Genomic DNA, 22,402 nt, shown 5'->3' on the forward strand with positions numbered 1-22,402 from the left:
ACACAAATAATACAGCAGCTGTAAAAGATAGACTTATTTGGCGAAGGTATGGGGTCGTGGAACTCTAGTTTAGAGATCAAACAATGTAGTTATTTTTCTTGCTTGCTTGCATGTTTGTTTTTCGTTTGTTTAGGATAACCGATTAATCGCCCTAATTAATACGCCATGTTTACCTCCATGAAAAACGGAGGTATAGTTTTTGGTGTGCCTGTTTGTGTGTCCTGATATTGTGGTCACCATAGCTCTAGAACCTCTGGATGGATTGTGATGATATTTCATATGTGGGTAGGGGTTAGGAAGACAAAGGTCGAGGTTCATTTTAGGCCTCCTGGTGTGCGACCTTGGTACTGTAGCAAACTTCGATTCTTCGTATCTTTTGACCTAGACATGCTATGATCTTGATTTGTTGTTGACAGATAGCTTGTGATGTAAGGAACAAATGATGTATGTTTTGCTCTGCAGTTTGCCCTGGTCGTACAGGGTCATTCTGGTCAAAATCTTCCAAGGGGCATAACGGAACATAGGAACGACGGTTTTCCATGATTTAGCATGCAGGTATCTTTGGGAGAGATGTATACATTGAAACGCAAAGCATGCAAATTTCAGCCCAATTTGCATACTTAATGAGGAAAATCTATATTCATAGTGTTTTCCATTATAGGACTCAATTACACGTAACATGTTTAAATTAATTTGTGGCAGGTTGAAGATTAGCAGATACCAATTATACAAACAACTCCTTAATTTGCAGAATGAATGTGAAAGTGTCATTATTCTATGTACATGTACTAAATAATTGTATTGTCGGTTGTGACCTGTGTAACATGTGTAATTGAGTTTAAGAACCAGGCATACATTATACAGATGTGCAAGTCCTTTTCATAATCACAATATTTCATGGAGGTATGAGGTCTCCGAACTCTTGTTGTACATGTAAGTACAAACTGTGGGTTATGGGTTATAAGGTTTGATGTCGGGATTGAGTTTTTTGGTCGATAAGTGTGGTGGATTCTTTAACGTGCTCTAAGTGTGAATCGAGCGTTGATTCTTAGCGAGGATCAATTTGATATTTATGGAGTGACTGTTAACACACGATGAGGGACTCTATTTCTAAGGTAAGCCATTTGAGATATCGAGCATATCCAGCAAAGGAACATAGTACACCTTTTATCTTCAAGGTCAAAAAGTGTACCTGACCACTGTCGATGGATGGAACTTTTACAAAATACGCACCGTTGGATCGATGATTAACTACAAGGTCAAGGCCACGTGTGAAGCGGCAGGGATGAGGTATCCGTGCTACTTCTCAGGTGGAGACGGGTGTACCAGCTACTGGACCTCGGGCTGCATCAGGTATGACCACGGCGGTGGCAGCTGCTATAGTACAAACCAGGTCCTCTCGGCAAACATGTGTGGTAGTACTAACCCTCCGCAATGTCAGTCCCTTGATGACACCTTTGTGTACATGCCTGGCATTTGGAGTGATGACAGCGCCTGGGGAGTGGACTATGAGACTCAGAGCCACGGCCTGCCAGGAGCAAACTACAACAACAAGTACGCCCTGTGTGCAGGTAAGGGGCATAGCTGTCATTGCGGGTTGATTAAGGTTTAACAAATACAGGCAAAGCATCGAAAGTAATTGAGGCTATGGATATTGAAACATGACTGTGACCTAGCAGCTAAATTTAAAGTGCACAATGATTGTAACGCATTATTGCGTGACGCTTATCCTACATGTACTTCCAGACTTTGATAACTGCGCGTCCTCCCCATGCACACATGGAACCTGTACGGATGGAGTGGGGAGCTACACCTGTAGCTGTGAGAACGGCTGGAAAGGGACAGACTGTGATCAGGGTTTGTAGTGTTATGTCATTCTCTTTTGCAATCGAACTTTAAGTAAGTAACTCTGTTTAATCATCATATTTGCATTTGTTATGACTCAGTGGCAAGAAAATAAACTGAGTCGTAAATTCTGTTTAAAGTATGGTGGTGGATCCAAAAGAATAAAAAAGATTTTAAAAGCCTTTGGAAGGAGTTTTGTCAGTGATCTGGATATGGTTTATAAACAAATATTTAATTGACTAAGTAGGTTGAATTTCTCTTCCTAGACATTAATGAATGCACGTCCTCCCATTGTGTCCATGGAACATGTACGGACGGTTTGGCGAGCTACACCTGTAGCTGTGAGAACGGCTGGGAAGGGACAAACTGTGATCAGGGTTAGTGTGTAACTTTTGCCACGTGAATAAAAACCAAGAGCTCAATATTTTATTTACTATTTCATCCCAACTGCAGTATAACTGTCCAAATATTCCTTAAGATTATGTAGATTACTCATGCCATCAATTTCAAAAATGTTGAAAACAGCGTACCTTCACCAAGCAGATGTAACGAAACCGCTATATGAAATGGTACTGGCTTTTCCTAGCTTTCGTCCATTAATCTTGATGGGGCATTTCTTTCTTCTTTTCCAGATGTAGACGACTGCTCGTCCTCCCCTTGTGCTCATGGAACCTGCAAAGACGGCTATACAAACTACACCTGTAGCTGTGAGAACGGCTGGGAAGGGATGAACTGTGATCAAGGTTTGTGTCGTAAAACTACATTTGTCAATAAAAGCGATCACTTAAACAATACCCTGCAACAAAGTTATCGAATAATGTCAGCATTTGCAAGGTATCGTCGCTCTGAATAAGAACATGCAAACGATGTGATTTGACAACACAATTGCCCTTTTGCGGGTGTTACAGAAGTCGACGAGTGCGCGAGCAACCCTTGCTGGTTGGGAGGAACCTGCCTGGATCAAGTGGACGGCTACAGCTGTGTCTGTCCGCAAGACAAGACGGGCAAGAACTGTGAAACTGGTATTACATTTTGTTCTTCAAGATTTTAGCCCCGCCAATGCTCGAGCTTATAAAAATCTTATATTATGATAAAAAGAAATACATTGATTTTTACCTTCAGATGTGTATATGCAATCTGGTTTCAGTCGTTTTGAAATCTTAGGGCCTCTTGCCGGAGAATGCTACGAGTTCTCAGCCGTGGCTGTATCACATCGTGAGGCGACAGAAGCCTGCAGCACCAATGGCGGCCGCTTGGTGGACGTGAAAGACGACAAACTGCAGCGTTTTCTCGCTGAAAAGATCGAAGCCACGAATGGTGTTTCCAACTGGCTGGCTATGAGAAGTGCCCCATTACCTGTCTACTACAGTGATGGATCCTCTAGTTCAGGTATGACGATAATAAGTGTGCTGTTGTTGTATTTTACTTTTGCTTCATTTTCTACATGTAGTATTAGTATTATTGTTGTTATATTCATGCACATTAAATTTTGTACTATTATGTTAAGCATTAAATAGTTCATTCGCGGTCTGTAAACACGTTTCCGTTTCTGCCAGGTTCCTGTAAATGGGTTTGCGTTTATTCTAGGTTCCCTTCAGTGGTCAGCAGAAGAGCCGTCCTCTCCTATGGACCTGTGTGTTCTCCTGGACAGCTCCGACAACTTCAGGGCTAAGACAGTTTTCTGCTCGGAACAACACAACTACATTTGCGAGTCTGGTAAATCTTTTTTTATCTATTTTCTTTTAATTAATAAAGGCATAATTAGTGTTTTTTCATGTCCGATTCAAAATGAATAAGATTCATTATGAAATATGGCGCGAATGGCGCAGTTTTGAAAATACCAAAGATATAAAACGAAAATCTACGATGGGCCTCAAACATGAATAGCCATGAACAGGCAACAAAAGAAACTTGCTCACAGACTAGATCTACCAGAGAGGATATCAATTCTGCAATTGGCAAAATTGTCCTTCACATGTTCTTTTTACGTATCATTTGATGATTTCATCAGCTGCCAAACCCTGTGAGCCGAACGTGTGCCAGAACGGCGGAAACTGCACCTCCTGCTTCAACGGCTCCAGCACCTTCTGCGACTGCCCTGATGGGTTCGAGGGAAGGACGTGTGAAATAAGTGAGTACTTTAGACTGACAAGTATGCGAGGATGTTACAGTTTTCCTGATAAGGCTGATTTTCTAGCCTTGGTGCTCAACATGTCTAGTTGAAATACATTGGGCTTGAAGTTACGTATATCGATTGCTTCAACATTAAAGTCTGATGTGTCTTTGAAATAACTAATATTTTCAGAAAGACCTTAATCTGTAACCATTTGCACAGACATTGACGAGTGCGCCTCCAATCCGTGCCAAAATGGCGGAACCTGTGATGACGGCATCAACTCCTACATCTGTCGCTGCCTCAACGGATTCCTGGGCGTGAACTGTGAAACTGGTTTGTGAGCTTGTCCTTCTTAGGCCAGAACCAATAGATTCTATTAAAACATCCAAGTCTTATACATGAGGCCTAAAGGGTTTACTGACTGACCTACTAACTAAAAGCATTTATATTGACCCAAAGATAAGATTTCGACTGGCAAAAACTTCCAAATCTTTAAAAATAAATATATAAAAGATGGGGAAGCAACAAAACTATACAAGATATAAAAATCTACTGCGTGTATACGTAGAGCTTCGGTACGTCGCATCTGATCATGAAACTCTTATCTGTTTTTATAGCACCAAGCTGGTGTTCCCCAGACCCATGTCCGTTCGGCTGGACCTGCGAGGATCACACCTTCTATTTCCACTGCAACGGTGAGTAAACTTCTGCTTTAGTATAACTACTAATCTTACATTGTATAAGATATATCGATGGAAAAATATCTTGGCATTTTATTTGATCATTTACTATCGGATATGACATATTTAGTCTGAACAGATGGACTAGAATTTCATGAAAACATTTTTGATAAAGAAAAGAAATGTTTGACTGATACAGGCCCTTTTAGCAAAATGTCCTCATCAATTGTGCCAAACGCACAAAATTGCTAATTTTGCATACATCTATAGATCTTGCTTCCGTCAAACGAATGGTTTCCTACGAGTGCAGCAGCGCCTCCTGTCCAGATGACATGTACTGCACCGAGGAAGGCGAGGCCTCCTTCTCGTGCAAACCTGAGTGACCGAGAGGTCAAAGGTCTTCTACTTAAACCAGGATGGCGGTCGAAGCTTAATCTTCATCAATGATGGAAGAAAATAAAGTGATTAAAAATGACATGCTCAGTCTGTTCTTTCGACCTTTGTACCAAATGATTTATAAACATGTAAGCTCGAAAAAATTATACCCTGATTGCTTGTCATGGAAAACAATTTTGCATTATTAAATAAGTCACCGCGGTTGATTACAACAGAGACAGAGAAACAGATAGGCTAGATAAACTAAATGAAATTAATCCAATAATATGCTTTGGGGTTTTATTTTCTTCAGTAATTGCTATTTTAGCTAAATAGAGCTTAGCGGGCTCAAAGAATTGTAGACCGACGTAAATTGCAAATATAGAAGTGACAATATAGGGTCCTGACGTATGTGTGACAATGATGGGGGTTGGGGGGTCTGGGTTTGTTTGAACAGTGACAGGGTTCTTGAAAAAGTTTGCCTTTGCATTTGTCGTCGAATTTCAAAGGACATTACCAATTTTGTATGGGTTTCTATTTAAAAAATAAGGACAGTAATGTGTTGCCAATCTTCTCTGACATATCTGTCTGGATTGCTCCCACCTGTTTATTGAACTGACGATAGGCCATAACAACTAGCGGATGGAGGGAGCTATTCTTGGTAGGTATGTCCACAGGTAGGGTCAGGAGGTCAGGGTTTGTCGGGACGGCGGGAGGGTCATGGAAAGTTTAGTTCAGTTATCGTTGGTGATGTCGTATTAGCGTGATGGTGATATATAATGTCACAGGAGAGATTGGAATCAAAGGGAGATTGGGATTATAATCTCGCACAGGGGAATCCGGAAAGGTTGAAGAGATTGAAATTGTCTGCATTGCTCCCACCTGTTTATTTCACTGGCGCTGGTTTATAACAACTAGCGGATGGAGGTAGGGTTAGGGGTCAGGGTTTGTTGAAACGGCTGCAGCGTCATGGGAAGTTTACTTCAGGTGAAGTCGGCGATGTTAGAGTGTTGGCGAGACAAAGTCTTCAGCAAGTAGAAAAATTATCATAGTCTTTTAGAACTTTGTGTAAATACAGCAGATTCCTCAAATGTGCTAAGAGTTTTAGGATGCCAATTTTCGACAGTTCCCATTTTGTTGCTATCAAACCACTTTTTGAACTAACATTAGTAAAGGGATCTTCTAAAATACGAGTTGCTCCCCACCTGTTCATTTCACAGACTCTGCCCTCTTGGAGCCAGAGTGAAGAATGAACTGTTATCAACTCAACTGTGTCCACAGGTAGGGTGAGGGGTCAGGGTTTGTTGGTGCGGCGGGAGGGTCATGGAGAGTTTACTACAGGTAACGTCGGTGATGTCTGAGATACAATGATAGAGACTAATTGTGTAATATGCCACAAGACAATAGAATTGTAGGAAAATCGTGAAAATATTTGATTAAAGGCACACGTACCGGTAATATTTTGGAAGCAATTGAGATGTTGAAGAGCGACACTTTTGTACACTCACGTGCACATATTTGTTTATTTATTTATCTATTCAGTTTCTCCATAACAGCACGGAGCGGAGAAAATAAAGCTGATTACTAACCTCTGCTAGTTATCTAACAGGGCTACGTTAATTTGTAAGTTTATTTTACTTGTGTACGGCACTGTAAACTATTACATTATGTGCAGTACCACATTGTCCTTTTCTTTGTCTGAATGCAAATACAAAGAACGCACCAATATACAGCTGTGTATGATTTTGTATGTGCGCGTATGTGCATCGGTATGCGCCTTTGTGTGTGATAATGTTCATGTGTCTTAAATTCTACAGCCTTTCTATATTATTTGCATATGTAACAAGCCTGTATTGAGGCATGAGTTACTTGTTAGCATCATCATCCATGTTTTGGGCAGTTTGTGGCACACGGTCCTGTTGTCACGGGCACAAAATTTACTTTAACCCTGCCTACGTCACTCAGTCTGCACCAATCAGCAGTCCATGGGATCACGCCAGGTCAAACGCCTCCCTCCAGAGAACTATTAATAGCGCCCGTCCCTGCTGGTCAGCTGTGTGGTTCCCACGGCATTCAGACACAGTCTAAGTTGCTATTGGCAAAACAAGCCCCACACACCATACAGAGTCTGAACTCAACTCAACATATGGCCAAGATGTGGACGGTTCTGCTCTTCGTCTCCGCTCTGTTTGCCTGGCCGGACTCGTCGAAAGGTAGATATAGATTTATGATTATTATTTACTATTTTTTTGCATGCAGTAAGTGATGAATGAATGATTATATTCGTGAGTTGATAGGACTATGCTGTTTATAAGTCAATGTTTGATAACGCTCTCATTCTACTAAGGTGGCACGTGGCGACGTCCATACGACCGCTCTGCAACCTAAGAGCGCTCAATGAATTTCAAAGACTAAAGGAAAACGTTTTTTTTTTCTACATTTTGTGCCTTTTTAGTCATTTTTTTGCACATGTTGCATAATGATCCAATTCTGGAGTCAAAGTTGGACAAATTCAATTTAGTTCGCAACGAGGTTGCAGCGCGATCGTGGAAGGGGGCCTAATAGATAACAACGCATATAATGTGTAGGGAGGGTGTTTAAATGTAAATTTGAAAACTTCCTTTAATAGTGTCTTATTTCCTACACAGCGAATCCATGGCCTTTGCAATGCATTAACTACTGTACAACAGACTTGTATCAACTTTAAACTCTTCTTTCTGTCTTTCTTCTGTTTCGTCTTTCAGTCTTTAGGTCTATCTCTGTCTATTTCAGTCTCTAAGACTATCGTTTGTAGATGTGTAGAATGAACATCCTCTTCGCACAATCCCCAACCGGCTAATCGCCTATGTGGGGACCCTGCTATCTGAAGGGACACCCCCGGTTACTGACCGCCCTGCTTATAAATATTAATGAGCTTGCCCTTATATGGGAACCAGGCAATCAGTGCCCAACCAGGCCTTTGCGAGATCTAGATCTCTTTTGAAAACAGAAAGGCTATTCTTTGATTGGCTGACAGCTGGTTTGTGTCGATGCTCACAGTAGCATGTTGGGATGAAACTGAAAAGACTATAATGAATCTTTTACCTTCAAGGTCAACACGTTTACCTGGCGACCCACGACGGTTGGTCCTTTTATAAGGTTCGCACTTCCGGCCCGATGACCAATGCCAACGTCAAGGCCGCATGTGAGGCGGCGGGGATGAGCTACCCGTGCCACAGCTCAGGTATGGCTGGGTGTACCGGCTACTGGACCTCAGACTGCATCAGGTATGACATCGTTGCTAGCTGTTATACCCTTAGCGTCCTGTCGGGAAACATGTGTGGGATACTTGACGCCGTTGGCAGCTGTCAGCCCCTTGATGACACCTTTGTGTACATCCCTGGCTGGCGAAGTGACAACAGTGCTTACGGAGTGGACTACGAGACTCACACCTGGGAGCTACATGGGGCAAACTATCACAACATGTACGCGCTGTGTGCAGGTAAGGATGCAACGGAGATGACGTTTGTTAAAACAGATTGGTCGGAACAAACTTCACTTTTTGAGTGTCTCTTCATTGTTTCAAGTCATCATGTGTCAATTCGCTTTTGTGGTTATCATCGAAATGTTTCTCTAGTCCTTTTATTAAAAGGCCATTGTTATTTTCACTCCGCGTACCGTAGGTACGCTTCGAGTGAAAATATTGTTATTTTCACTCCGCGTACCGTAGGTACGCTTCGAGTGAAAATATTGTTTTCATACGGTTTCTTCTTTCTTTCTTTCTTTCTTTCTTTCTTTCTTTCTCCTGTCGCGACCTTTAAAGTGATTCCTCTCCGTCGTTCCTGGACCAAATGGCCTGAAATTTGGCACAAGGGTACAGTGGGCCAATACCCAGACCCGTTTTTCTCATTTTTTTGATAGATACCTTTACAATGATTTTAGGGATGTTTTAAGGTCATTTTCTGGCCCGGCTGTATATTCATGTCTCCCGTGCCCAGGTATTACGCCCAGATGACTTGAAAGTTGGTATGATACTGCGTGAGATACTTATTAAAAGGACCCCGGTATTATTTTTGGCCAAACGTCACTTCAAAATCATTTAAAAGCCAATTTGGCGGGGTATCTACGCATATTTTCACCGAGCTCGCGTTTCGCGCGTGTAACCATATATGGTCACGTTTGCACGTGCGTCCGTTGCACCATATATGGTTATGGACGTTTCCGCGCGTGACGTAAGCTGTTTACCTGCAGCTGTGCATTGTGGCTAATTGAATTAAGAAGGGAACTAATATGCGCCCGACACTTAGCGGACGCGATGACCTGATTGGTCAGCTCGGGTACAGCCAATGAGGAAGGGTTTTTCAACTTAGCGGCTGGGAGTACATATATGTCGCCGGGAAGAAGTCCGTTAAAAGTAAGTGAAAAATTGTACTGTTTATCTTAAAATTGGCAACAATACACAAACGCAGTAACAAATTTGGGTAACTTGTCGTCGTTATTGTGTAGTTTTTGTTTGATTTACCCACGTGTAGAGTGTCTGGATAGGCGATACCGTGGCGTCAGAATGCCGCGGTAAGTGGGAGCGCATGCATGGAATATTGTTGCGCTTTGCAGTGACTGATGAGACAGTACTAGTATTGTATCATCAAGCTTTATTGACACGACAAAAAGTACAGTCAATTTTGTATGGCCAACTTTAAACTGCAACGAAAAAAGAAAGAATACAGAGTATATCTTACAATTCTACTAATTAAACATTATGATATGATTCTACTAATTATCGGTGAAAAGTGTACAGTAGTTCTCTTCCATAGTAACGTTATATGATAGTACAGATTTTCAAGGGCAAATCTACTAGTACAAACGTTACACTATGTTGTGAATTGTCCATTCAGGTTGGTTGTACAAGAATATATGTAATCAGGTGTGGCTTTTTTTCTAATCAACAAACAAAAAGGATCTTCCTTTTACTCTGGGTGGCAGTACATGAAATTACACAAAGGAAATACTAATTATTGTATTCTATTCTATTTTCTACTGGAGGAAGAGGATACACCACCAGGACTGTTGTGCAGACAGGTGGGGTTGTGCCTTGATAGAGGGTGTCAATTTGACAGTGCTAAATTCATTATTGGTCGGGTGCTCGAACTCAACTAATTCCACAAAGTCTGGCCTGTCAGAGAACACAATAGTCAACTGGCTACAAAGGTGGCATCAACAGACACCAAGGAGAGGATAGCAAAGTCACGTACAAGAAGTGTTACTGTGACAGAAACACCAGCTTTATGTATGATTAGGCTATTTGGGACAATATTGTAACTATTAAACTAAGTGACAATTAGAGATATTATTATACCAACCATGAGTTCAAACATTGTATTTCATGACAGACATGAATAAGTTTTTATGACTTTTCAGACACCACGTCATGGTATATGCTGTGTAATTTAGTAATGCACTGTACTACAAACAGTTAATCAGAATAATTAGATAATCATAAACTGATTAGTTTATGTGGAAAATAAATGGGACGTTAAGTTTATAACAGACGTATAATAACTGCAATTGCTGCATCCTTTTTTCAGACAAAAAGCATGCAAAACATTTAGATATGCAAAACAGACTCCGTGCAAACATACAGTCGCTAATTAGCTTTGTTCATCAATATAATGTATTAGCTGATTAACTCTAAGTATAAAAACAGAATGCGATCCTTTTTGTCTGAGTACAATGTGCATACATTTATATGTATTTGTAATGATAATGTAATTGCAGTGCAGCCATGATATCCAATTGGATTTTTTTTTTAAATTGCACTTCGCTAAAAACGGCTAATAAGCATATCTTGGTAAAGAGTTAAAAGTGTAGTGCAGTTTGTTTGGAGAGGTCTGCTTGTATGAAGATTAGTTATGCTTGTGACAATCTTGAATAAGTGCAGTAATTGCCCTTGCCTTGTGTAAATAAGCAGGAAAACTTTAATCATAACCACGCTATTGTCTGCTGTGGGTACGTAATACCAACGCATAACGTGTTGCATCTGTAGAAAATTTCCGTTTGTGACATAATTTTTTTTTTCTTGAAGTAAAACGGTGCTTGCTTTGTTAATGTGTGAAACATTAGCATGCTGTGTGCGTGTTGTAATAAAGAAAAAAAGTTTGATTACCGTACAGTACTCACATTGGATTTTTCAAGTTCAATTTTGGAAAAGTCCATTTTTGCATAAAGGGGAGAGCGGAGTGAAAATAGCTGAATTTGCTCCTAAGCAAATACCGGCCTTTCTAGTTATTGTTTTGCATTTTAAAGAGTTTCTCAACAGAATTAGATACATTTGCAGGGATAAGAAAAGATCAGGGATAAAAAAAATGTTTTAAACTTTTAAAAGAAGGGTACAAGCCAATTTGTGATGTAGGTAAAGGTGATTTCTGAAATAGGTTTCGTAATTTGCTGTTGACCAAGAATTAGAACTCCTCAACGGTGTTATATGTAAATTATAGTAATATTTGCTTAGCTATTAGCTCCTGCTTTAAGAATCGGTCATTGGTTTGTTACAGGGTACTTTTTTTTCTCTTTGTATAAGTGAAAGAGATGACATACCCTTATATCATTACCGTTGTATCATGCCTTTGGACATTTGAATGTCACACCCATGTAGCTACATCCTTGCAAATAGGTACGATGATTTTCCTTAGCTCGTTGCTGAAAAAAACCTGCTGCACTACAAATTACCTCACGTTTCCAGATATAAATGAGTGCGAGACCTCCCCATGTGTCCATGGAAACTGTTCCGATGATGTGGGGGGTTACACTTGTACTTGTGAAAACGGTTGGGAAGGGGCCAACTGTGATCAAGGTAAGATATTGCAAAGACACAGAAGGATCTTAGTCCTTTATTTGCTTTCCTATCAAAGTCACCTCATGTAATATTTCGTTTTATACGTTCTCTATGATACCTGTTTTAGTTTGGGTTGAATACCAATCAAGGTATCTAAAACATGGAAAGTCACAAAACAGGTGATTTCTGCGTGTATGCGAAACTGGCAGATATTATGATAGATTTTTCACTCGCATTGTATGCCCCTGAACATACAATTCTCAGATGTCACGATAATAATGCATTGCCTATTAATGTAGATATCGACGAGTGTGCGAGTAACCCTTGCTGGCTGGGAGGGACATGCCTGGATCACGTGGCCGGCTACAGCTGTGTCTGTCCTAAAGATGCCACCGGCAAGAACTGTGAAATTGGTATTAACTCTAATATTCCAAAATTGTAGCTTAAAACGTAGCACTATAAACCGTATGTTTTTAATTGATATTGTCTTCATTCATAGTTAGAGTATAAAAGACCTGTCTCTTGCAGATCACTTCAGTGTCACTGACGAAGGAAAGTGGATTCTTTCCGAAGCGTCTGACCGTTTCAAAACCATATCCAGTTGCTTGAGTAACTATTTTTGGCGTATCTTATTACCTGGATGTCTAACCTACATCGACGTGTTTAATTGATATTGTTAATATGGAAAGTTCATTGTTACATGTATCACATGTTAAGGTGAGCATCGAATTGGACGCATTGGATTTACAACAGCTCTGATATTTCAGTGCGGTATTAGGTTACCTAAGTGTAAGTAACATGTACCACATGTGGTATTTATTCTGATCCACAAATGACAAATAAGAGCACTTAAACATTTACATTTCATTTATTATCTACTGAACAACCGCTTCTGAATCTAAGGGCCATTTGCTGGAGAATGCTACGAGTTCTCAACCGTGGCTTTAACCCATCGTGAGGCGACAGAGGCCTGCAACACCAATGGTGGCCGCTTGGTGGACGTGAAAGACGGCAAGCAACAGCGTTTCCTCGCTGACAACATTGCAGCCACGAGTGGTGTCTCCAACTGGTTGGCAATGACCAGTGCCCAAACGCCCATCTTCTACAGCGACGGGTCGCCTTGCTCAGGTATGACTCCCTGAAGTGTATTGTCCTAATTGTACTCGGGCTGTGCTAGAATTACTTCTTTCTACATACTTTGCTTTGACTTAAATTTTAACGATAAAGATCAGGGACAGATTTATTCCAGCACGCTACTATCAAGACAGATACAAGTTCTGTTGAAGTATTGGATTTTGCTTATTATCATACAAGACGATGTATCTTGACGATGATTACGAATGGTTTATTAGGATAGAAAGAAATCTCTCGCAGCCTGTTGGCTAAAGTTTGTATTCCTTACAATAATTGTTGGCAAGGTAGAACCAGTTCTAGAAATACTAAACATCATTATTTGTATCATCAAATATATATATTGAACATTGTCATAACGTTTAAAATCTTTAACATGAAGGGTGAAGCTATAATTTAAATGCAAAATTGTGTCATGTATGGTAGACAAAGTATTGTGGCACCCACTTGTTATATAACGTTTTTTGTTATACGTTGGAATTGCAACAAACAAACAAGAAAAATAAACAAAAACGGCATGCTCTACTCCAGGTTCACTACAGTGGGTGGGAGGCGAACCTTCGTCCCCTTTGGACTTATGTGTTGTCCTCGACAGCTCCAACAACTACCAGGCAAAGAATGTTTTCTGCACGGAGCAACACAACTACATCTGTCAGTCTGGTACATCATCTTCTTTCTCTGTTTTCTTTATTAAAATAGTGCATATAAAGTATATTTCCATGTTCCATCGACAAGAAGAAGATTAACTTCATAGAGATTCTTGCGTGCATTTCCAAAGACTTAAAACAAAACGGCCGAAAATTGATTTTTGCATAGATGCCATCCATGGAATTAAATCAGCATGGCATAACGTGTTATTTGATTATTTCAGCTGGCAAACCCTGTGAACCAAACGTGTGTCAGAACGGCGGAAACTGTACCTCCTGCTTCAACGGCTCCAGCACCTTCTGCGACTGTCCTGATGGGTTCGAGGGAAGGACGTGTGAGATAAGTGAGTACTTTTGTGTTCACCATGTATCATAATGATTATGATTCCATTTGGTTTCATGAATTAAAGTGGCTGACATATAGACAGATTTCACATTTCTCAAGTAATAGTGCTTTTCCATCCTATTTTCTAGCCTCATCGTCACAACTTAAATGCACTCAACTTGCGGCTACGTATTTTTTGTCTATTTGATACATTTTTTGTTCAAATATCACCTGCCTTTAGAATAAGAAAATTTTAATCTGACCAGACATTGACGAGTGTGCCTCCAATCCGTGCCAAAACCATGGAAGTTGTGATGACGGCATCAACTCCTACTGTTGTCGCTGCCTCAACTGGTTCCAGGGCGTCCACTGTGAAACAGGTTTCTGTGGTAGTCATTTTTTTGGTATTGCGCCATACATTGTAAATGTTATTGGTGCCAACTACAATTCTAATGGGAGATTGTAAAAGAAGCACACAAAAAGTAACTTGATAGTCCTATAAACAATATGTCCAGATTTGGGGTCCATGAATTGTCGATTATACCGTTAGAAGCATATGGAACTTGATGCAGTGAATCTACAGAAAAATTCACTACTTTACAGGGGCAGAATCACGACATAATGTATGTGTAAGGGTGCCACTCCATATGTTATAATTGGCCTTGGATAATGTATTATATTATCTGTATATTTGTTATCTCTGTTGTCTAGCCCCGGACTGGTGCAACTCAGGCCCATGCCCTTCCGGTTGGACCTGCGTAGACATCATCTTTCACTTCTCGTGTATTGGTGAGTAAGCTCCTGCTGAAAACTTACTATTTTATCCGTGTGAAGACTGTCAATGTCAAAAGTCCGAACTTTATACTTAATGTGATCCCTAACTTTTATTTTCTATTCGACATCAAATCCAGTTTTCCAGAGTGACTATCTATGTAATATTTTTATAAATACCATAGCTGAATGTTCACTTTAATTTCTGTAAATGTTGCATCTATTTCCAGATCCAGATCCCGCCAATCGGATGGTCTCCTACCAGTGCAGCAGCGACTCCTGTCCGGATGGCATGTACTGCACCGAGGAGGGTGCGGCCTCCTTCTCGTGCAAACCTGAGTGACCGAGAGGTCAAAGTCTTCTTCAGAAACCAGGCTGGCGGCCAATGTCTTATTGCAATAGCCTTGAGAGGCTTTATCTTGATCAATGATGGAAGAAAATAAAGCACTTGAAATTTGACTTTCTCGGTCTGTTCTTTCCAGAATTTTGTACCAACCATTTATAAAAAAACGTAAAATCGTAAAATATAACACATGGAAAACAGTTCTGCGTTACTTAAGGAGCCACCGTGGCAAAAGAATCAGACAGTGTGACGTTATAAACAAAAAGGAGGTACGCCCCCCCCCCCTGCTATGCTCTTAGTTACTGCCCTCTTGGTTAGCTCAAATAACTGTTAGCCAGCATAGACGCCTAATAATTATGTGAGGCAATAAAAGCTTCTAAAGTACGTGCGACAAGTTAGGTCAGGGTTTGTTGGAACAGCGCCAGGGTTACGGAAAGACGAAAGTTTACACGTAACGTCGGCGATTTGAGTGAAAGACGACAAAACGATCGATATCTGGCTGATCGATGTTGACAGCTTTTTGAGGCCAATAAAAGAAGTGTTTCAAAAATAAGTTACAATTCTGCACCTTTTTGAATATCTCTTCCTTACGTATACTCTATAACTTGATTTACTTTTTATTATATAAACTTATTTTGAACATATTTAGTTCCTCGCTAACAGTAAGATATTTATTCGGTGTCTACTTTAAACACTACGCATTTTTCTTTTTAATTGTTAGACTAAAGGCGAAATAATAATTTGGCGCTTTAAATACCCTACATCTACTTATATCGAGTAACCAGACTTAGCGTTAAGTAGGTGTATAAAATGTGTGTGTGTGTTTGTACGGGCTCCTGAAGTGGTTACGACAATAGTAAGGTTAAGAAGGTCAGGGTTTGTTGGAACAGCGGCAGGGTTACGGAAAGTTTACAGGTAACGTCGGTGAATTTTGAGTGTTGGACCACGAAACGATCGATATTTGGCTGATCGATGTTGGCAGCTTTTTGAGGCAAATAAAATAATGTCTCAAAACAAAGTTACAATTTTATATCATTTTGAATATATCTAATTATCAATTACAGTCTGATAAGTTTAGTTACTCTTTTGTTCATTATTATATAAACGTATTTTAATTTTTGTGTTCATTATCAGCAATAAGCTATCTATTATCTACTTTAAACACTACATTATTGTTTAATTAAACTAGAGGCAAGAAAATAATTTGGTCATTTAAAAAATAGCACACGTACATCTACCAGTATTAAATAACCAGTCTGAGTGTTAAGTAGGTGTATACATACATATGTGTGTGTGTGTGTGTGTGTGTGCGCTCATGTGTGTGTATGTGTGTGAGTGTGTGTGTGTATGTGTGTGTGTGTGTGTGTATGTGTTTGTGTGTGTATATGTGTGTGTGCGTATGTGTGTGTGTGTTTGTGTGTATTTGTGTGTGTGTGCGTGTGTGTGTGTGTGTGTGTGTGTGTGTGTGTGTGTGTGTGTGTGTGTGTGTGTGTGTATCGCGTGTAAATGTCGCCTTGGACTTTCGACTAAGTAAATTTACGAAAATAGTCTGTTGTCGAAGACTATTATTGACGAAGCCCAGTTAGGAAACTTTTAACACATAACTGTGATTCCACCTGTTCAGTTCACAAGAACAGGTCGATTACGTGAGCTATTCTAGGGTCGTTTGTCTGCAGTCAGGGTGAGGAGGTCAGGGTTTGTCAGAGCAGTGATAGGGGCATGGAACGGTGACTTTACTAGCGCTAAGGGGCCTAACAAATAACGGAGATCGGTGGCACAATCGAAGTGCTTCGCCTTATCAATTAAGCGGCGAGGCTTTTTTCATGTGAGCAAAATTTGTAGCTGTTCGTCAACATTTACCAGTTCTCAACATTTACTCAATGTTTTTATGTACAGGCACTCGCAAACAACCCCCCCCCCCCCCAAACACACACACGCACATCCCTCGGATAGGACGTTAAATGGAGGTCCCGTGTCTGGGGAGAGCCATACCCCGGGCACGTTAAAGAACCCGCCACATATGCGATGGTGCGGTGTGAGCGGTTCAAAACCTACAGTACCTTGGCCGCACCTGGGGCAATTACTGTCGTATTGAGGTCACCTGAGTGGCACCGAATGGCAACTCGCTCCAGGCACTTGCGACAGTCGTATTGAGGTCACCTGAGTGGTGCCGAATGGCAGCTCGCTCCAGACCCTAGTGATTTAGCCCCACCTATTGTAAGCTACTCGCAATTCAGCCCCTGACTGCCAAGAGTCAGTAGTCGGCCCACCCAATAATAATAATAATAATAATAATAACATACACACTACTGCATATTAAATCTGCTTGGAGGTTATGACATGGTGCATTTGTGGAAACAGTATTGTTCTGACGTAGATATCATTGGTCTCTTATATCTTTCATCTCAAACCAATCAGCGGCGACTAGGTTCACGCCATGTCAATCCATCCACATCCATCAGAAATATGAATAGCGCCCGTCTCTACCGGTCAGCTGTGCGGTTCCCATGGCCTTGGTGTACAGTAAGTTGTTATTGGTGGCAAAACAAGCCGCACACATCATACAGAGTCTGGACTCACCTCATCACATGGTAAAGATGTGGAAGTTCCTACTGTTCATCGCGGCAGTGGTCGCCTGGTCGGACTCGGCACAAGGTGAATATACGATATCAATTGTAGTTTTTTATATTTAATACCATACATGAGATAGTGGTGGAATTTATTGTTATTGTTGTTCAATATTGATAATTGAGACAAAGAGAAATATATATGGAAGTATTGAATTACTTCAAAGTTAGATCTATCTGCTTACGAAGTTTGTATTTCATTATATTTGATAACTTACTAGTTTAACAAGTTATGTGTCAATACTCCAGTCACATATACCTTCAATGTGCTAGAATATACAGATGCGGAGACAGTGATCACAACTTTCCGTTTGATTTCACAGCCGACAATGTGTACCTGACCACGCTAGGAGGCTGGGATTTCTTTAAAGTCCCCGCGGTTGGCGCGATGACCAATTCCAACGTGATAGCGACTTGTGGGAGGGCTGGGATGGCGTACCCTTGCTGGTGGTCACGTTATTCTTGTAACTACGATTGGGACCAAGGCTGTATCAAGTTCGACGATGGCGGACACTGCGATACTCTTATCGCCCTCTCGGTCAGTTTGTGTGGGCACGAGCAAGCTTGGTACTGTCAGCCCCTTTTTGACACCTTTGTGTACTACCCAAACTTGAGCTGGCCATACCATGACGACAGTGCCGGGGGCTTGGATTACGAAAACGTCCAAAGTGTGGACCACGGGCAAAATGTGCTGCACGGATCACACTATTTCAATAAGTACGCCCTGTGTGCTGCTAAAGGTATGAGATAACAATTCTTAGGAATATGAATACTTGTAAATAGTCATATTTCAGACCATTATTCATTGGTTAGTTTGTTCATCACGCACAGCCGAAACAACAGATCATGACGTTTTAACTATTGTTAAGATTTAAACTCCTTTTTTTTTCCCTGACTCAAAGTAACACAATTGTTTCTTCTCACAATAGTGTGGAATGTCAAACTTATACTTGATTGATATCATTCTATTTACTCTCTTTTGTTGAGCCACTACAGCCTGTAAGAGCCTGTAAGCTTTTTCTGTATTTTTATATATTAAAAGGACATGTATAAAGTTAAAGCTCACAACTTGGTCGTTCATCCTTACAGTGGGTTCCCACAATGGCGGCACTGACGTCTTCACGGGCTGAAGATGAAGCCCAAAACCCAACTGGAAAGCATAAAGCAGTTAACTTCTATTCAGCATTGAATAAAGTCTACAGCACAGCACAGTATTCATTGTCTCGTTTTCTTTGCTACTTTGACGTTTAACTAAACAAATATGGGGTTATGTCGGGTACACGTGACTGCACAGTGTTTATCTAAGAATATCTTTATTGAAATAGATTAATTCAGAAAAATACTAAAAAATCGAATTGCTAAGGAAAAATGTTGTTTCCTGTTTCCCTACCTACCATAGAACAACCTGTCGACCCTAGACTTTTGGGGGGTGGGTAGTGGATTCACGTAGCGTGCAGTTAAATTCTTATTCTGCCTTCTTCCTATTGAAGTAAACACACTGCTTGTTCTATCTAATGAATGATAAATATATCCATTATGCCCAACATTCAAGTTTCTGGATTCGACTCTTGTCATGCTACCAATCCTGTGACTTTGGGAAAGGCACTTTTCACAACTATCCTCACCCACCCAGGCATACAAATGGGTGCCTAACTTTTAGGGAGGTAAAACTAGTGACATGTATACCTTGTGAACTGTTATCATCGCATGAAGTGCTTACGTCCACAGGCAGGGTCAGGGGTCAGGGTTTGTTGGTCCTGTGGCAGCGCCATGGACAGGTAACATTTAATTTAGTAGTGCCTGAGCGCTGAGTAACACAAAGCTCGATATAAGAATCGAAGTATGGGATCCTCACCAGTACGGATCTGTATGTTCATATGAGTTAAACTTGCAAGAGATCGACAGGCTTTCCGTGTGTGAAAATAATGATAAAACGTTTGAAATGAATTTTAGATGTAAAGTACACATACATTTGGCATTCAGAAAGGAACTGCAAGTTTCCTCGAAGTTTCCTTCGTATATGTAAGCGACATCAGGCACCCCAATAACTACAACAGATTAACTGTCTTCTTACATAAAAACTAAGGACGTATGTGTGGTCTTGTGTGGGTGGGTGTGTGTGTGTGTGTGTGTGTGTGTGTGCTTGTGTGCGTGTGTGTGTGTGTGTGTGTGTGTGTGTGTGTGTGTGTGCATGTGCGTGTATATATTTACGCGTACAAGTGTCCATGTGTCGTCTGAATTCGAAGGACAGTGTGAGACCCAGATGGGTGTTCTTGGATATCTTCAATTTTGGACAGAATTCTGTTGTCAATCGTTTATGACATAATTGTCAGGAGTGCTCCCACCTGTGTATTTCACCGACGCTGGCTTATAACAACAAGCGGATGGAGGGAGCTATTCTCGCTACGTGTGTCCACAGGTAGGGTGAGGGGTCAGGGTTAGGTGGAACGGCGGGAGGGTCATGGAAAGTTTACTTCAGGTAACGTCGGCGATGTCATAGTGTTGGTGTTACAAAGATGCAACGAGTGAAAAAGGCAAAACTCTACTTCTACGTTGCCATTCTGCAAGTATTTTACACGGTGACTAATATCTAATAAAGGAGTAAGTTTTTTTTAAATAAGACATGCTATGTTTTAGTACCCTATTAAAGGACGCTGGAGAATAAAATTAACGACGTCAACTTTTGGTATTTTTGTTTGATATTTTACTGCCAAACCGAATTTCCTTTGCAAAGATGAGTAAAGAAGATATTTTTTAAAACTAAATGGTTTACCGCCACCTGTTCATTTCAGAGTACGTGAGTCAACAGACAGGGTGATGGGGTCAGGGTTTGTTAGAACTGTTGTAAGGTCATGGAAAGATAAATTTAGTAGTGCTTAACACGGGCGAATAACACAATGATCGATATAAGAATAAATGTACACACCACAGGCAGGGCTTTAGAAGTTCCTAAGGGTAAACTTTTCACCCCTCAGAGCTTAAACAGCGATGAAACGCCTAAAAGCTTAGATGGGCAATCAAGCAACCTACCTTTGAACACAAAAAGCGATTAATTTTCAACGTTGACATCTACCTGTCCTTGAATTAGCTATAGGCTGTGTGCGTTTGTGTCTGAGTGTGTGTTTATGTTCGTAAAACTATGTAACGTTATGCATGTGCACGGAGTTGAGATGTGTGTGGTGTAAGTGCGCGACTGTTTGTGTGAAAGTGTGTGTGTGTGGCTGTGTTTGTTTGTTTGTTTGTTTGTGTGTGTGTGTCTGTGTGTTTGTCGTCTAAATTCAAAGGACTGTATGAACTATGGGTTCTGTAGGATATTTTTAAAACTAGGTCAATATTCCGTTGTGAATGATTGTCTGGATTGCCAACACCTTATTTCACAGAGTATAACAACAAGTGGAAGGAGTCAACTAATCTAGTGCCGTGTGTCACAGGCAGGGTGAAGGGGGCCAAGGTGCTATGGCAAGTTTACTTCAGATAACGTCAGTGATGTCTGAGACTAATCAATGCTACCAATATGACTCAACGCAGTTAGAGTTACACGGAAGTCTTAAATATCTTCAAAAGTACACTTAACATGTTCGAAGCACTCGTTGCGTTGGAGCACAAATGTTTTGGAAGAGACTTTTTGTTTTTCAAATCCATATACACACATACAAATACTAACATAGTTTATTTTCTTTGCATATTCCATTGTTAGTTATCGAAATGTGTGCAGTACAACATTGACCATTTCTTTGTTTTACAGCAAAAGTTCTAAATTCACTAACATACAGCAGTGTTTTTGAGTGTGTGTGTGTGCGTGTGTGTGTGTGTGTGTGTGTGCGTGCCCGCGCACTTGTGTGTATGTATGTGATTTTGTTGGTGTGTGTGCATGTGCATTTGTGTGATCATTTGAGTGTGTTATGGCTTGAATTGGACAACTTTATAACCTTAGTGTCAGGTGCAAAAAGTATGCAACAAGACATAAGTCTACAAGTATTATTGTATAATCATGTATGTTTTGAGCTTTTTGCGCCACGCTATACTGTTGTCACGTCTACAAAATTGATATCATCCCTGCCTACGTCACTCGTCAGCTTGCACCAATCAGCAGTCCACAGGGTCACGCCAGGTCAAGTCCCTCCCTCCGCAAAAAAATATTAATAGCACTCATCCCTACCGGTCAGCTGTGTGGTTCCCATGACCTTGGCATACAGTATAAATTGCTGTTGCCGCAAAGGTAGATTCACACGTCATACAGTGTCTGGGCTAACCGCAGCATATGGCAGAGATGTGGACGATTCTGTTCTTCATCGCCGCTCTGGTCGCCTGGCCGGACTCGTCACAAGGTAAATACATGTATAGCTAGATCTTATAGTTATCATTCGTCAGTTTTTTAGATGTGGTAAGTTAATTATTATATTTGTGAGTTGATATACCTATTCGAAATTTGGACCTTTACAGGCTAAATATCTCACAGACAAATGCGTAGTCTTTTAAGAGATTTTTGAGAGAAGTCTGATGGAACTACGACGGGTGCTATGGATTTAAATAGAACAAAGAAAACAATACCGCATCGGCCTTCAGAAATATACATGTGCACGTGTGTTAGCATTAGACTATTCTCATCAAGACTAATAAAGATTGTCTTAAATACTCCCAAGACACCCCATATTTCCCAAGAAGCATTATCGACTGGAATAAACCACCATATTCAACCACCCTTAAGGCTAATCCTGTTAAGTTCAAGAA

At 40.7% G+C, this 22,402-nt stretch overlaps 4 protein-coding genes across 4 annotated transcripts; all 4 read left to right on the top strand.

Annotated features, from left to right (window-relative positions):
- Nucleotides 1-1,243: 1,243 nt before the first annotated feature.
- On the top strand, nt 1,244-2,896 carry LOC118412928 (fibropellin-3-like). Its single transcript, XM_035815985.1, has 5 exons — nt 1,244-1,571; nt 1,747-1,857; nt 2,112-2,222; nt 2,478-2,588; nt 2,754-2,896. Exons 1-5 carry the CDS (start codon nt 1,244-1,246, stop codon nt 2,894-2,896), a joined length of 804 nt encoding a protein of 267 aa, XP_035671878.1.
- A 947-nt stretch (nt 2,897-3,843) lies between these two features.
- LOC118412929 (fibropellin-1-like) lies at nt 3,844-5,116 on the top strand. Its single transcript, XM_035815986.1, has 4 exons — nt 3,844-3,976; nt 4,181-4,294; nt 4,579-4,656; nt 4,912-5,116. Exons 1-4 carry the CDS (start codon nt 3,844-3,846, stop codon nt 5,022-5,024), a joined length of 438 nt encoding a protein of 145 aa, XP_035671879.1. The 3' UTR covers nt 5,025-5,116.
- A 2,055-nt stretch (nt 5,117-7,171) lies between these two features.
- Nucleotides 7,172-12,969, top strand: LOC118412930 (fibropellin-1-like). Its single transcript, XM_035815987.1, has 5 exons — nt 7,172-7,229; nt 8,108-8,497; nt 11,735-11,845; nt 12,127-12,240; nt 12,731-12,969. Exons 1-5 carry the CDS (start codon nt 7,172-7,174, stop codon nt 12,967-12,969), a joined length of 912 nt encoding a protein of 303 aa, XP_035671880.1.
- A 4,671-nt stretch (nt 12,970-17,640) lies between these two features.
- On the top strand, nt 17,641-18,844 carry LOC118414672. Its single transcript, XM_035818869.1, has 3 exons — nt 17,641-17,699; nt 17,995-18,411; nt 18,761-18,844. Exons 1-3 carry the CDS (start codon nt 17,642-17,644, stop codon nt 18,799-18,801), a joined length of 516 nt encoding a protein of 171 aa, XP_035674762.1. The 5' UTR covers nt 17,641; the 3' UTR covers nt 18,802-18,844.
- The last annotated feature ends 3,558 nt before the right edge of the window (nt 18,845-22,402 follow it).

This window comes from Branchiostoma floridae, chromosome 4 (genome assembly GCF_000003815.2).
Source record: "Branchiostoma floridae strain S238N-H82 chromosome 4, Bfl_VNyyK, whole genome shotgun sequence".
Lineage (NCBI taxonomy): Eukaryota > Metazoa > Chordata > Leptocardii > Amphioxiformes > Branchiostomatidae > Branchiostoma > Branchiostoma floridae.

Bases quoted from the DNA above. Each gene is read 5' to 3' on its own strand.
- LOC118412928 (XM_035815985.1), top strand. From the start codon at position 1,244: ATGATTAACTACAAGGTCAAGGCCACGTGTGAAGCGGCAGGGATGAGG. The intron at 2,223-2,477 runs GTTAGTGTGTAA...CTTCTTTTCCAG, and splicing joins AGGGACAAACTGTGATCAGG to ATGTAGACGACTGCTCGTCC. The intron at 2,589-2,753 runs GTTTGTGTCGTA...CGGGTGTTACAG, and splicing joins AGGGATGAACTGTGATCAAG to AAGTCGACGAGTGCGCGAGC.
- LOC118412930 (XM_035815987.1), top strand. From the start codon at position 7,172: ATGTGGACGGTTCTGCTCTTCGTCTCCGCTCTGTTTGCCTGGCCGGAC. The intron at 8,498-11,734 runs GTAAGGATGCAA...TCACGTTTCCAG, and splicing joins CATGTACGCGCTGTGTGCAG to ATATAAATGAGTGCGAGACC. The intron at 12,241-12,730 runs GTATTAACTCTA...TCTGAATCTAAG, and splicing joins CGGCAAGAACTGTGAAATTG to GGCCATTTGCTGGAGAATGC.
- LOC118412929 (XM_035815986.1), top strand. From the start codon at position 3,844: ATGATTTCATCAGCTGCCAAACCCTGTGAGCCGAACGTGTGCCAGAAC. The intron at 3,977-4,180 runs GTGAGTACTTTA...CCATTTGCACAG, and splicing joins GGGAAGGACGTGTGAAATAA to ACATTGACGAGTGCGCCTCC. The intron at 4,657-4,911 runs GTGAGTAAACTT...ATACATCTATAG, and splicing joins CTTCTATTTCCACTGCAACG to ATCTTGCTTCCGTCAAACGA.
- LOC118414672 (XM_035818869.1), top strand. From the start codon at position 17,642: ATGTGGAAGTTCCTACTGTTCATCGCGGCAGTGGTCGCCTGGTCGGAC. The intron at 17,700-17,994 runs GTGAATATACGA...TTGATTTCACAG, and splicing joins CTGGTCGGACTCGGCACAAG to CCGACAATGTGTACCTGACC. The intron at 18,412-18,760 runs GTATGAGATAAC...TCATCCTTACAG, and splicing joins CGCCCTGTGTGCTGCTAAAG to TGGGTTCCCACAATGGCGGC.